This window comes from Cnephaeus nilssonii (genome assembly GCF_951640355.1).
Source record: "Cnephaeus nilssonii genome assembly, chromosome: 16".
Classification (NCBI taxonomy): domain Eukaryota; kingdom Metazoa; phylum Chordata; class Mammalia; order Chiroptera; family Vespertilionidae; genus Cnephaeus; species Cnephaeus nilssonii.
The window spans coordinates 27,238,901-27,253,332 of record NC_137087.1 but is presented as its reverse complement, the minus strand read 5'-3'; the positions used below and the strand labels follow the sequence as shown (position 1 = coordinate 27,253,332).

Genomic DNA, 14,432 nt, shown 5'->3' with positions numbered 1-14,432 from the left:
CACAGGGGTTGGGGAGGGGCATCCCCTTAACCTGGCCTGTACCCTCTCGCAGTCTGGGAGCCCTAAAGGGATGTCTGACCGACAGCTTAGTCCCGCTCTCTGCTTAAACAACAGTGGGACATCCCAGCAGTGGGACATCCTTAGTGCTGCTGTGAGGCAGGAGAGGCTCCCGCCACGGCCGTTGTGCTCACCAGTCATGAGCCCAGCTTGTGGCTGAGCAGTGCTCCCCTGTGGGAGCACACTGACCACCAGGGGGCAGCTTCTGCATTGAGCGTCTGCCCCTGGTGGTCAGTGCGCATCATAGTGACTGGTTGTTCTGCATATTAGCATCATAGTGACCGGTTTATTTGCATATTAGCCTTTTATTATATAGAATAGATAGTTCCTTTGGTTTTTATGTGCTTTTCTTTGTTATTCAAGACTCAATCTTCAACAAAGAAATGATAAAATTGGCTCATCCTTTCTAATTTCTGTACCTCTCATTTCTCTTGTATGAGTGCACCAAAAGGAAAAAAATAGTGATGTATTCATGATACCTTTGGCTATTCAGAAATTTTACAGCTTTACATAGAAAAAGCTGTCAGTCTTTGCTTTCAGAGCTTCTGAGATTCACATCTTTCTTTGAGAGATATTTCCCATTCTGCAATGCTAAAGACACATTCCATGTTTTCTTCTAATATTTTATAGTTTTCAGTTTTACATTTAGATTCTTTAATCCATCTGGAATTTATTTCTATATATTGCGTGAGATAAAAATCTAACTTTATTTTTTCCAGATGGTTTGCAAAATTTCCCAACATCATTTATAAAATTGGTCAGTCTTTCCTCACTAGTTTGAAATGCCACTTTAGTCATACTCTAAATAGATTGTGTGTTTTTTTTAAACCAGAGCTTACAATCTAAATGAAATGAATTACAGTAGAGAACAAAGACAAGTCATTCAAACAAAAAATGAACATTGAGATAAAGTTGTAAACAAACTATTTAATGTATATATAATAAAATACAAATGTCATTCATAGCAAAATAGTATAAATATGAGTAATTAAGAGAAAATATTCATATAAAATATTCAGAGGCTGAACACCCATAAGATATAAGGTTATAGCGTTTGATTATTGAAACATTGTTTAGAATAACTCCCATCATATGGAATGTTATTTGAAGCCTGGGAGCTATAAACATCCTCCAGCTGCCTAGTTTAACCCCAAATCAGATGTTTCTGACAGTGGATCAGAATGTCCTTTAAGTAAAAAAGCCAAGTCTGAAATTAGAAAAAGTGTAACAATCTCCTCTTATAAGTCAAGATTGTTTGGTTTTTCACTTACTTCTCTGAGGCTCTGTAATATTTCAGTATCTCACTTTCCTGGCAATAGAGTGAACGTGGACAGAGACTTGGCCTCTTGCAATTGTTTCTTTTAACAGGAGAGTTGATTAAGAGTCATTGAGATTAAATGCCAAAGATAATAAAAGTCAGTGTTGAACTCTGAAACCTGGATGGAAATCCCAAAGCACGTGCACCTACAACTCATGTCTTCCCACGGCTTTGAAAAGTTGCTATTGAGTTAATAATCAATATTATAATAGAGAATCCTAATTTTTCTTAGCCACGTCTTTCTGGTCTACAAATTCTAAGGCGTTGCTATGAATTTCAACAAAGCCGGTTGACACATTTGTATTTAATCTTCATTTTGGAAGATTAAAAAGAATGTTATTGACAATGCAAGTTTTTATTTTCATATGTTATCTGTACCAGCTTCAATAAAAATTAACAAAATCATCAGAGACAAAAACAGATTACTCATCTTGCAATGCCAAGTCAGGGCCTCTGAGACCCATCTAGGGAGGGGAAACAACACCAACAAGGTGGTTGCGAGGTGAGTTTTTACACAGCATCCTTAAAACATGCGTACTGTGTTTTCTCACAAGTGAACTATGTTCTGAGGGAGAGCATTTGATTGAACTTTAATCAAGCAATTAAAATACAACAACAATAACAAATAAGTCAATTTCTTCAGTGGTAGGGGGATTGGCGTGTGTCTGTAGGGGGTGGTACGGAGGTATGGCCTGCATCACAGGAAACAGATGATCTGAGGCACTTATCTTATTGCAAATTAAAAGGAAACAAGTCCCAGGATGTCAACATATGGGACATAACTGCTGTTCTAGCCCCTGCATAGCAAACAATTGGATGTTGTCAAACATTACCATGTTTGCCAATCTACAATAAAGAAGTACGGTAACAATATATTTTTAATTTTTCATGAGGGGGCCTAGAGATAAAACCTGGACTTAGGTTTTATTTTTAAATAAGCTAAATGAAAGAGATGTTCTTTCTGCAATAAAAACACTAAGTTCAAAAGAGCGGGAGTGCTGGCAGTTAGGGGAACAAAGGGTGCCTTTGGCGGATTTTCCTGGAAAACGTTGCTGGGACCTGTTTCTGTTTTCTCACCATTGAGTGCTGAGATGGTCCTGGGTGCTCTTTGCCTTCTTGGGACTCCAAATGAAGCTAGAGTCCGGACTTTACATTTCCAGGCCTTCGGAGGAGAGCTAATTACAAAAGACTTTACTTCAACGCTAGAAACTCATTCACAAAGCCAAGCCAAGTCTCAGATTTGAAAGCATTTAAAAATATCCTTGCAACAGCCCGTATTACTTTATACTATCTATTTTTAGAGCCCCAATGTTTGTTTTGCTGGAAGAAAAAATTAAAACATGAAAAGTATGCCATGAGCAAATCTGCAGTAATAAGTAGCACATACATGTTGTGGAGGAAAACATTCACCATAAAAACAGTCAACATAAAAACAGATTCTGCGAAGGCGGTTTTATAAATAGCAGCTATTATTTTGCTTTCAATTGCGAAGCATTTTAAATAACAAGCCCTTAAAAGTTGTCAAGTTTCTTCCTTTAGATAGATATGATTTCCTGATCTTTCATAAAATTATTATGGAAAACTATAAATGGATCCCATTAGTTTCATGTGTAATTTTACAATCATATTGTTAAAATTAGAAACACATGGGAGAAAAGAAAGAAATAGAAACATGATATCAGGCACTGAAGAAGCCAATAATTGGAAATTATTAATTTCTCTGTATAAAAACAGAAAATGCCTATGGAACTTTTTATCAAATGTTTTGAACAGATGTCATGCCACACGGATTTATAGATCAAATTGTCCCAATTAATTGTAAGTCCCACCCAATTTAGGGACATAACCCTGCCTTATATCTTTAGCAGGGTCTCTTTGAGTTCCTGAGCATAGTGACAGGAGGAACTGTGCTTTGAACCCCAAAAGGACGGTTTGGGCACTGTTTGCCTCATATAATTACTGGGATACAGCCAGGTAAATTTCCCACTGTATCCTTAAAAGCAAAAATTGTTTTAAAAGGTTCTGAATCGCCTCCATCTGATTTGAATAGCAGTGTATAAAGGAAAAGTGTGACTATGTCAGTATTGGGGAAATGAACTCTTAACGCAGGGAAGAATGGTGAATTTCCCGATTTCCACAATGCTGTGCCATACGTCTTCTGACCCCGTCACTAATCAAGGGCTGCTGGCAGTGTGTAGGGCTGATGTAAGCCCAGTCCCCAACATCCTCCCTGGGACCAAAGGCCATCTCCAGTAGTGGCGGTTCAGACCGCAGGCAGACACCAGAAACTAGGGTAACCCTTAAAGGGCCCATAGCCCCGTTCTGCACTGCTTCAGTGCTTCCTCGCATCAGCCCACATGATTTGACTTGGCTATACAGAAAAGGGTGAAGTGCAGTTAAGAAAATACTGACAAATACCGCCAATCACGTTCCGAGTGGAAATTGTGACTTCGTGGCATTACCAGTATTTCCTGCCTCGCAACCGGTGGATCTGGAACTGAAATGGCTTGCTGTGAATTTTGCAGTGCCCAAGCCAGAAGCAATAAAATTTCTGTACGAGCATATGCGCCATGACAGAATACCACATCAGTCCAGAAAAATGATTTTCCTGGGAAGGTCTGTGCAGAGAAGCTGGGCAGAGATTTTCACTGTTTCTAGCCCCCAGTGAGGTAATGTTAAAGGCACATTTCCCTTTATTTGTTCTGCATTCACTGAATGTAGTTTTTTTCTTTTTTTAATGTCAGAGGGACATTGCAGAAAAGATCAGATGAGACAGTCTGACAGGGGAGCCAAAGTTGAAAGCTCCTCTGTTTTCAGGTAACAGCCCCAGACAATTTGTCTGCACGAAGTCTCTCGAGGGCATGTCATTGTAACCCTGGCCATAGCTTGTCAAACAGTTCAAGACAAACACATCACTTAGTTGTTGAACAACTCTAACATCTGATACCATCACACGAATTGTAACCATAGCCACTAATCAAAGTTCTTTCCATTCAGTTTAAAAAAGAGAACTTCTCAGCTTTGGCTTGATTACCTAAAAGTAAAAGCCTTTCAAAGTGAAAGGCAACCAACATTTATTTGAGATCAATAAACATAGCTCGTCAGAATGCATTGATGTAGGCCGAAGCCCTCATCATGCTCTGATGAGGAGACAACGGCAAAGGGTATTTATGAGAAAGGAAAAGGGAACAATTACATCAATAGAAGAGAGGCCTTTCTATTGGTGCAGATGACACAGTGCCGCTGATTCTAAAAATGTTTTTAATTTTTGGTCAGGTAGCCATCAGCCCAGTAGTCAAAATATCTCCTTTCTTATTATCCTTGCAAACACTTCTTTGGGACACGTGGTTGCTTTAGGCTCGTCCAGAGGCGGTTTGCCTGTTTGAACATCCCAAAGGGTGAGGTATACGACCTGCAAGGAGTTCCCCTGGCGTGGCAGCTCCGGCTCCGTTGTAAAGGGGCCCCATTTATACCATTTTGACAGGTTCGGGACCCTTTTGTTGTTCTTTGGAAAAGTATTACATGTAAGGTTTAGAAAAAAGAGGGGGGGGGGCGGATTCTGTTCGTAAGAAGAACTGGGAAGTCAAGTATTTTAGGGGCATGCCGCTGTCCATCACTAACTACGGGGTGGGGGGAGAGTCCTCCGAGGTGCCTGGCGAGGCCCGCAAAGGCACAGCCACGCCCTCCTGAGAATCGCCCTCCCAGGCCCCGGGGGAGACCCCACTCTCCCCGGGTTCGGCTGGGCCGCCCCGCTCTCCTTTCAGGACCTCTGGCCGCCTTCGCAGAGAGGCGCGGGCGCCCAGTGCCAGGACAACCAAGCGGTAGAGGTGTAACATCACCACGAGGAAGTTCTTAACCGCAAAGAACACCAGCATCTGGTTGAAAACTTTGAAATAGGCCATCAGTACGAGACGCACGATGAGGAAGGGGCCGTCTTGTATGAAGACGCTGATTCCAATGTTCCACAGGTCGGCACTGTATTGGCAAAAGAACAGGCTGGGGAACCCCCTCGCCCTCACAGACAAGGGGCACACGACATGCTGTACTGAAAACACAAGACACACCGATTAATGTATCTCTCTGAAATGTCAAAAAGTAAGACAAGAATGAAATGGGAACAAGTCTTCAGCATTGGGCGCCCTGCTAGTTCAAGGCTGAGAGTGACTCCGGAATTTCATTCAGTCGGAACAGGTGAAACATCCGCGGGCATTGTATAGTCAATGATATGTGTTGTTTCCAATTAAACACACCAAAGAAAGCCAGTCCTCTAGCTTATGCCTATGTAAACAATTCGGATCCCCTTCTAGTCCTCACCCTGGGAAAAGCACAGTTAACCAGGATAGAGAGACCCAAGAACAGAGGAAACCACCACCTTGGTCCCTGGGTCTGCAGTGCGGGGAGGCTGCACAGCGGGTGCCCTGGGCCCTGTCAGGGGGCCTGGCTGCCTCTCCTTGGCTGCCTCAGTTTTTGGCAGGAAGACGCTGGGCACGTTCATCTGCCTGAGCCTCATTTTTCTCCTTGGAAAAATGGGATAACAATGACATCTGTGAGGAGAAAGTCCCCATTTCACTGATTCTTGTTTGTTTCCATTAGACTAATGCCCCTGGCTCCTTTCTCCTTTCTCACATTATCTTCTCCTTGGGATACTGAGGGACTTCCCTGACTGCCACATCTGGAGATGCAAGAGAGTAAACATGACCCAGAACCTTCGGGCTCTTCTCCTTGAGATCTACCTATTTGTGGGTTGACTCACGTCATCCTCTGTGTACATTGTGTTGTGAAAATTCACGCACTTATCTTCAAATTCAAACTTAACTCATGTTCAACATTTTTTCCTAATGGTGGTGAAAAAAACTAAAAAATGGCCATTGTTACTTTATTTTGTCTAATTTCCTTATGGTTTTGTTTCACAGTTTACAAGAAAAACTGGATATAATTACTGATTTTCCAGTTGAACAAAATGAGGTCTAATCAACAAATGAACCTTTTTGTTTTAATTTCTAAAATGTGAATTTAATTTAGGGTCAAGGGCAGAAAATAATCTTTTAATAATAATGAAGCCTTCCATTTGGAGCTTTCAAACAAAGAATGCCTGTCTGCTAAAGCCTGCAAATATTATGAAGCTGCTTTCATATGAATATAATGTTGTTCCCTGGAAAATACAATAGTAATTTAGTTAGAAGTAACATTTGGTCTTTGTTTTTCAAACAGCTGCATAACATTATCACCCCCTGAAAGTTTACACAATTTCTTTCTTAAATAAAAATTTTCTTAGCAAGACTATAAACCACAAGATATGGGAGGGTGAAGACCAGCAGATTGAAAGACAATAAACAACAACAACAAAAGATCAATAATAGTATTTCCAAAGAAGTTAGAGTCAGGAAAAGGCTCCCAGCAGACTTCCTAAGAGTATTATTGTTCCATAAGTAGAGTGATGGTGCCAAATATTCTGTCCAAAGACACCAGCCGATCAATGGGTATAGGACACCTGGCAGGGCACATTATGACAAATCTCTCTCTCTCTTGTGTGTGTGTGTGTGTGTGTGTTATTGGCATATGTTTGTTTGTTTGTAATTATTAACTGGTAATTAGGTTTTTGGTATTTCCAAAAAGCTACAGCCACTCTTTCCATCTAACCTAGTGACAATTTTGTTTCAGAAAAGTAGATGCTAAGGTTTAAAATGACCTCTGAAATGTCTAGGCCTATCAAAGTGAGCCAAAAAAAGATGCAGAAAATTTTATTTTTTTATTTTTATTTTATTGAATTTATTGGCGTTACATCAGTTAATAAAAGTATATAGGTTTCAGGTGTACAATTCTTTAATCCATCATCTGTGTATTGTATTGTGTGTTCACCACCCAGTCAACTCTACTTCCATCACTATTTATTCCCCCTTTACTTTCTTCTACCTCTCCCACCCCCTTTTCCCTCTGATAATCACTATTTTCTGTGTCAATGTATTCTTTTTTTCTTTGCTCAGTCCCTTCATCTTTTCACCCATTCCCCCAGTCTCTCCTCTCTGACAGTTGCCAGTCTAGTCTTTGTCTCTCTAAGTCTATTGTGTTTGTTAGTTTATTTTGTTCATTAGATTCCACATTTAAATGAAATCATATGGTACTTGTCTTTTCCCTGACTGGCTTATTTCACTTAGCACACTGCTCTGCATGTCTATCCATGCTGTCGCAAAAGGTAAGATTTCCTTCTTTTTTATGGCTGAGTAGTATTCCATTGTGTAAATGTACCACAGGATTTTTTTTTTTCCTACTCATCTACTAATGTGCACCTGGGAACTTCCAAATCTTAACTATTGCAATATACTTGCCCTAATATTACTTATGAGGGTGCCATAAAAAATAAATCAGCAGCATTATTTACAATAGCCAAGATTTTGAAGCAGTCCAAGTATCCACCAGTAGACACATGGATAAAAAATCTGTGGTGCAGTTACACAATGGAATACTACTCTGCTGTCAAAAGGAAGAAAATTCTCAACCCTAGCTACTATGATTATCATTTCCATTTCATGGATAAAAAACTGACACACAGATGTGTTAACTAAGTTACACGAGGCTTTACAAATGTTAAATGATGTGACCACTGTATGAAGTGAATGTGAAGCTGTGCTCTTATCCTCTCAACTTTCTCAGACTCACCGTGTATCAGAGTGAATCTGCAAATGGCTTTCCTAAGTTTTAATCTACTTTTCATCTAAACTGAACTGGAACTAACACTGAGATATCAAAAGATAAAAATGATAATTCTCTTAAATGCCACCTTAGCTTTATTATAATTTATGATCAAGAGTTTGTAATTTTCTGTTTCATTGAGAAAACATCAAGACACTTACCTGCCAGGTCAAGTGGAAACTGCAGCATGCTCCAGGTCCAAATACAAAGGATGCCATAGACTAGGCTCGGGTTATTCCTAGAATGCAGACAAACTTTAAATTAGCAATTAAAATATGATCACATGCAGAAAAGAGAACTCTTTTCTCTTTCTTCTCATATTTTAGTATACCCTAATAAATCTTATTATATATTGCTGATATAATAAATCCATGAAAAATCCATGCATAATTACAATGGAATAATGTAAAAAAGGGGGGAAAACACAGAATCAGAGAGGTTGGCCTTAACCACCTCATGTGCCAACATCTGTGTGAATTATGGCAAAGCCATATTGCTGTCTTTAGTTTTGCAAAATCATGCCAATATTAAAGGAGAGAAAAGCTGGGGAAAATGTTAGATGTTGACCTGGAAAATCAGAGTGCTGATTTGAAAAAAATTTCAAGGAGAAAAAATGAAAATTGTTCTAAGATCCCAAGATTTAAATTTTAAAATACATCTCAGAAGTGCTAGATGATGCCCAACAATTAAAAGCTCAGCATTAAAAGAAAGCTATCCTCAGTTGGAAAACAAGTGGGGAGATAAATCCAATTATCAAAGACTTACACCAGATTTTAGAATGTAAATCAAAGAACATTACTGTTTTATTTACCTCTGTATCCCCAGTGCCTAGAACAGTGCCTGGCCAATAATAGACACTCACCAAATATCTATGGAAGAAACTTTTGAATGTACAAAGAAGGACCCACACTTGGCAAATAAACAAATGTCCTAGATCTAGAAGAATAGTGTGGAAGACTAAAGTCATAAAGAATAGAGGTTACAAAAATACAAAACATATTTCAAAGTATCAAAGTCACTATTTTAGCAAAAATTCAAATGAAGTTATTAATTTCAGGTTAGTGGTGTAATAACAGATCTTGTTGCCAACTTCCCTGTCAAGATGGGGTTTTCAGATTGGAGAAAGAGAGAAAAGTATCAGAGAAGAGTAATTGAAACCAAACTGCATGAAGTGATTGTAAGGAATACCTTTAAATGCTTCAAGTATTGAGTGGCTCAAAAATTAGATCTCAAAACTCAGAGAGAGTTTGTAAATGAGAATTCTAAGCCATCATTATCTGTCTTGGCAGTTAATGGTGGAGACAAGGTTGGTGACAAAAAAAAAAATTTGAAGTCCTAACTTTCAAAATGAAGCAGAAGGATATCTTAAACTACAAAAGGCACACTTACTATTAATCCCTAGTTAGATTATATGTGACTATTTAAAAGATTTCTGAGAGCTTTACTAGGAATCAGCACAAGTAACCTGAGAATAATTAGCACTCCACTATGATTATTTTCTCTCTCCTTCTTTTAAATAGAAGTAGGATTACCAGGCAGGTAATGATATATAAATTAATCATTGACATTGGGATTTTACCAAAGCTTATGAAAAGCCTCTCATAGTGTTCCTATTAACAAGATTAAGAAATATTTTGGGTATGAATATAGTTAGGTGGAGTCCTAACTGCGTAAAATGACTCTCCAAAGGGAGCTCTCTAATGGGTTGCTGCAGGCTCTGCCTTTGATCTTGTTCTACTACGTATTTCATCAATGACTTGGTTGCCGACATTGATGGAAGGCTTCCCATATGCACATATGACATGGAGGTTGGATGGGAAGCTAAAACTCCAGGAGACACAGTCAGGATCCCAAAAGATCTTGACTGGATAATCTAGAATAGGATAAAAGAGGTAACATTTCACAGAAACAGTCATAAAAACACTCAAATATTTTTCTTTACTATTATCTAATTATGAGTGTACAGTGCTACATGATTTATGATTTTCCAAAATCAAATGCAATCATAAGTTGCTTTACAAAAAGAATAAAGACTAGCATTTTAAGTGGAAATGCCTAAGGAACACAGTCAATTACTTTCCCTTCTTTGCAATGTCAATGTCTATCTATAGTAGACCTTCAACAAGTACCTGCATTTTTAAACAATTTTGCTTATAGTGTCTGAACTATGTTCAGGCAGTTTTATAAGTGTTTAACTCTATGATCACACTTCATCCTAATACCAACTCTACAAAGTACATTCACTATTTTTCTTACTTGACCAGTGGGGAAACTGAGGCATACAGAGTTGAAGTAACTTATTTGAAGTCATGTGATTATAAGTGTTGGGTGCAAAAATCAAAACTAAATAGCTGATTTCAGCATCCACCCTTGTAACCATTATACTATACTATTTCCATAAAGGAAATGGAAAGTTTTACTCCTAGTCTACAATGTTCAGAACATATCTGAAATATTATGTGTTTTACTTTGTTTTAGGAGGAACAATTAAAAACTTTTTGGTTCAAAGGAGAGAGACAGTATGGTAGATAACTCAGAGCCATGCTATATGTGGAGTAGTTCAAGAAACTGAAAACTAGAGAAGATTCTTTTAAAACTTTATTTTATACATTTAAAGGGCTATCATGTGGGAAAGAAATTAAACTTATTTCTTGTGACTTCAGAGAGCCAATTCAGGTTAAAAGGTCTTCAGTTGCACCTATAAGAATCCAAATTTCATCACAATAGAGAAAAATTCTTTCTAATGATATAAACTTAAAATAGAATAACCTGCCCCTGGGGTAGTATATTCTCTGTTAGCAAAAATTTCAAAGAAAGGCTGGACAAAACTTATTGAGAAATTTTGGGAAAAGATTTTATAATAGATGTAAAATAGGTGGTCACTTTTGAAGTTTCTTCTAATCCAAAACTTCAATAATTCTACCAAAAACTCATGTACAATTTTCCTTTAAGCAGCAGAAAGTGATGGGAAAGCATTAGCTCTGGTACTAGGTTGCTCAAGTTCAAATACTAGCTCCATCCACCCTCACCAGAGAGATCTGGGCCTCCAATCTCAGACTGATCATTAACTAGCTACATGGATATGAAGAACTAACTTAACACCGATATGCTGTAGTATATCCATCTTTGATATGAAGGTAATAATAATAGCTATTGTATTTTATATGATCATTTTATTAAGTATGTTGCTTAAATACATTAAACATATAAAGCTCTTAGAACAATGCTCCATAAAGACTATGAAAGATCACTACAAGTTAGTTACTGCCTTTATTTTAATTTGAGCTTAAGACTTTGTCAACTTCTCTTACCTGTCACTGTTCCGCTTAAAAAATGATGGAAATGCCCATCCAGCATGGCTTAGTGGTTGAGCATCGACCTATGAACCAGGAGCTCATGGTTCAATTCCCTGTCGGGGCACATGCCCGGGTTGTGAGCTCAATCCCCAGTGTGGGGCATGCAGGAGGCAGCCATTCAATGATTCTCTCTCATCATTGATGCTTCTATCTCTCTCTCCCTCTTCATTCCTCTCAGAAATCAATAAAAATATTTTTTAAAGTACAATATATTTTAAAAAATGATTTAAATGATGGTATCTACTTCATAGTGCTATTATAAAGACTAAATAACTTATCACAACTAAAACGCTTGGAACACAGCAAGTAATAAATAAATATTATCTAGTAGTTGTTGTATTTTTATTATGTGAGCATACTTCTTAAACTCTTTGTGTTTTAATTTTATTATACAAAATAGGGATAAAAAATATACTAACCCTAGCCCTAAGTAACCCAAATTTTAACCCTAAATTAATGAATGCATGTTTTTTGCATATGCAAGTTTTATCTGAGCACACACAAAACATGGGAGAATGTGTGTGTTGAAAAACTTCTTAGTAAAGTTATTAAAATAACTTTGAAAATGATGGCCAGATAATTTTTAAAGCAGATAAATTTGTATTATTAAATCAAACAGTAAAAGTTACTCAGAAAGGTTAAAGGTTAGAATATAAATAAATCACTGAATTTAAATGGCAAACACTCAAAAAATTGTATAGGAATTTTGGAGTGAATTTGTCTAACATTGTCTGCATTGTGTAACTGTCTCCCGCAATTGTCTTGCCCCATTTTCTCATGTGTAATCTGTCTCCATAAATGTCAACTGAAAAGCATGTAAGCAGACAATGGACTCTATTCATAAAGAGACAAAGGCTCTAGAGTCATATAATTATAGACGTGAGCATCACTTCTATATTTGGAAAACTGAGTGGATAAAAGACTGGAATTTGGTGCATCATATATATTAAGTGATAAAAATGAAGTCATACATTGCTAATTTGCTTAACTATTTCTTTTTGGAAGTGTAAATATTCCTGTAGATAAGAGACAATCAGTGAATAAAATTCATCTTGCTTTTATAAAAAAACCTCTTTGGAGGTGGACGATAAAGGAGAGAGAGAAAAAACAACAACAATAAAATGAAATATTAATTTAGCCCGGAAGAAATGTTTCACCAAGCAAAAAAAAAGCCAAATAAAAGGAAAATAGTGTAAACATAACAAAACCCTCCTTTGTGTGGTCAGATACTCACAGTAAAATAACAGTAATGCTACTGGAACAAATTTGTTCTTTTTAATAAATGATCTGTGCTCAGAAAAGACTGAACAGACTGATCACTAAATATGTAATGACCACTTAACTCTTCCTGGCAATGACATTGAAATTCAGACTTGTTATAGTGTTGGAGGGTGGCTGTAGCAGAATGAGAAAGTCAGCAAATCCTCTCCCCAACAAACATACCTAACACTGGACAAATTGTTAAAAAAAAGAAACAAAAACCACTTTACATCTCTGGAAGTCAACAAAAGCAAATAATAAATTGAGTAACATTTATTCATGAAAATCTGGGAGAACTTTAGTTAAGAGCAGTGGAGTCTGAGGCACTCTTGCCCATGGGATGTTCCCATATTCTTCCAGCTTGGCTATGTCAAAGACAATTTGGACCCAACTGAGTTAATAAGGCAAGGAAGATTGTATTCAAGACTGTTGCAGTAGTGGAGAGAGATTGAATTCACCTCTACTGAAACAAAAGACAGGAGAGATGTTAAGCACTGGGTGAACTAGTATAAAAGTCCTAAAGGACATTAGAGAGGGGAAAGCAGTGTAAGACCTGTACATTACAAATTACAAAGCACCCCTGGCCGATGTGGCTAGGCGATTAAAGTGTTGGCCTTCCCTGGCACCAAAGGGTCATGGGTGCCATTTCTGGTTAAGGACATGTACCTGGGTTACGGGTTAATTCCTGGGCCTGATTGAGGTACATGCAGGAGGCAACCAATAAATGTGTCTCTCTCACATCAATCTCTCTCTTTCTCTCTTACTCTCTCCCTCCCTCCTTTCCATTCTCTCTAAAAAAGATCAATGGAAAAAATAGCCTTGAGTGAGGATTAACAAAAAATTTTACAGAGCATTGTTGAGAAAAATTAAGGAGCATTTTAATAAAATATGAGATAGTTAATGTCTTCCATAGATTGGAAGACAATATTAAGATGTCATTTCTTCACAAATTGATGCTTAGATTTAATATAGTTCTTATCAAAATTCCCACAGAATTTTTTGTAGAATTTGACAAACTGATTATAAAACTTTTATGGAAATACAAAGGACCTAGAGTAGCTGAAACAATTTTTAAGAAGAACAATGTTAGAAGACTTAAAGAATTCAGTTCCAAAACTTACCATAGCACTCTAGTAATCACAATAATGGGGTACTGGCATAAAAATGGACATATAGAGTAATGGAACCCAATAGAATGCCCTTAAAAAAAAACCAAACTCTTACATATATGATGAGTTGACAAAGATGCCAGAGCAATTTAATAGGGAATGAATAGACTATTCAACAAATGGTGCTAAGAGGATTGGTCCTAGCTGGGGGAAAAATAGTACTGGAACAATGCCCAAAACAAAACAAGACAAAAATGAACTTAGAACCTTACCTCACACTATCCCCCCCAAAAAATAAGTCAAAATATTACAGAGGAAAATATTTCTAATTTTAGGTGAGGAAAATATGTTTTAGATATGACACCCAAAGTAATACATAAAAGAAAAAAACAATAGATACATGGGACTATATCAAAACTTTTTAAAGTGTTCTTCAGATGACATTAAAGAATAAAAAAACATATGTATACTGGGAGAAAACATTTACATTTATACATATAATAAAGGATTTGTATCCAGAATATATAAAGAACTCATAACTCAATAATAATAAAAAAAATCAATCCAATGAAAAATGGGCAAAAATTTGAACAGACACTTTACAATGGAAGATATATGAAAGTCTAATCAGTACATGGAAAG

General features: G+C 37.3%; 1 protein-coding gene across 2 annotated transcripts in view; it reads right to left on the bottom strand.

Moving 5' to 3' along the window:
• Window positions 1-1,019: 1,019 nt before the first annotated feature.
• Window positions 1,020-14,432, bottom strand: part of TMEM26 (transmembrane protein 26) — a 38,838-nt gene continuing 25,425 nt past the window's right edge. For both annotated transcript variants that reach the window (XM_079794248.1, XM_079794247.1), the window contains exons 5-6: window positions 8,227-8,303; window positions 1,020-5,420 (exon numbers count right to left, since the gene is read on the bottom strand). In XM_079794248.1, coding sequence (XP_079650374.1) covers window positions 4,996-5,420; window positions 8,227-8,303 — 502 coding nt within the window. In that variant the 3' untranslated portion in view covers window positions 1,020-4,995. The remainder of the gene's footprint in view (window positions 5,421-8,226; window positions 8,304-14,432) is intronic.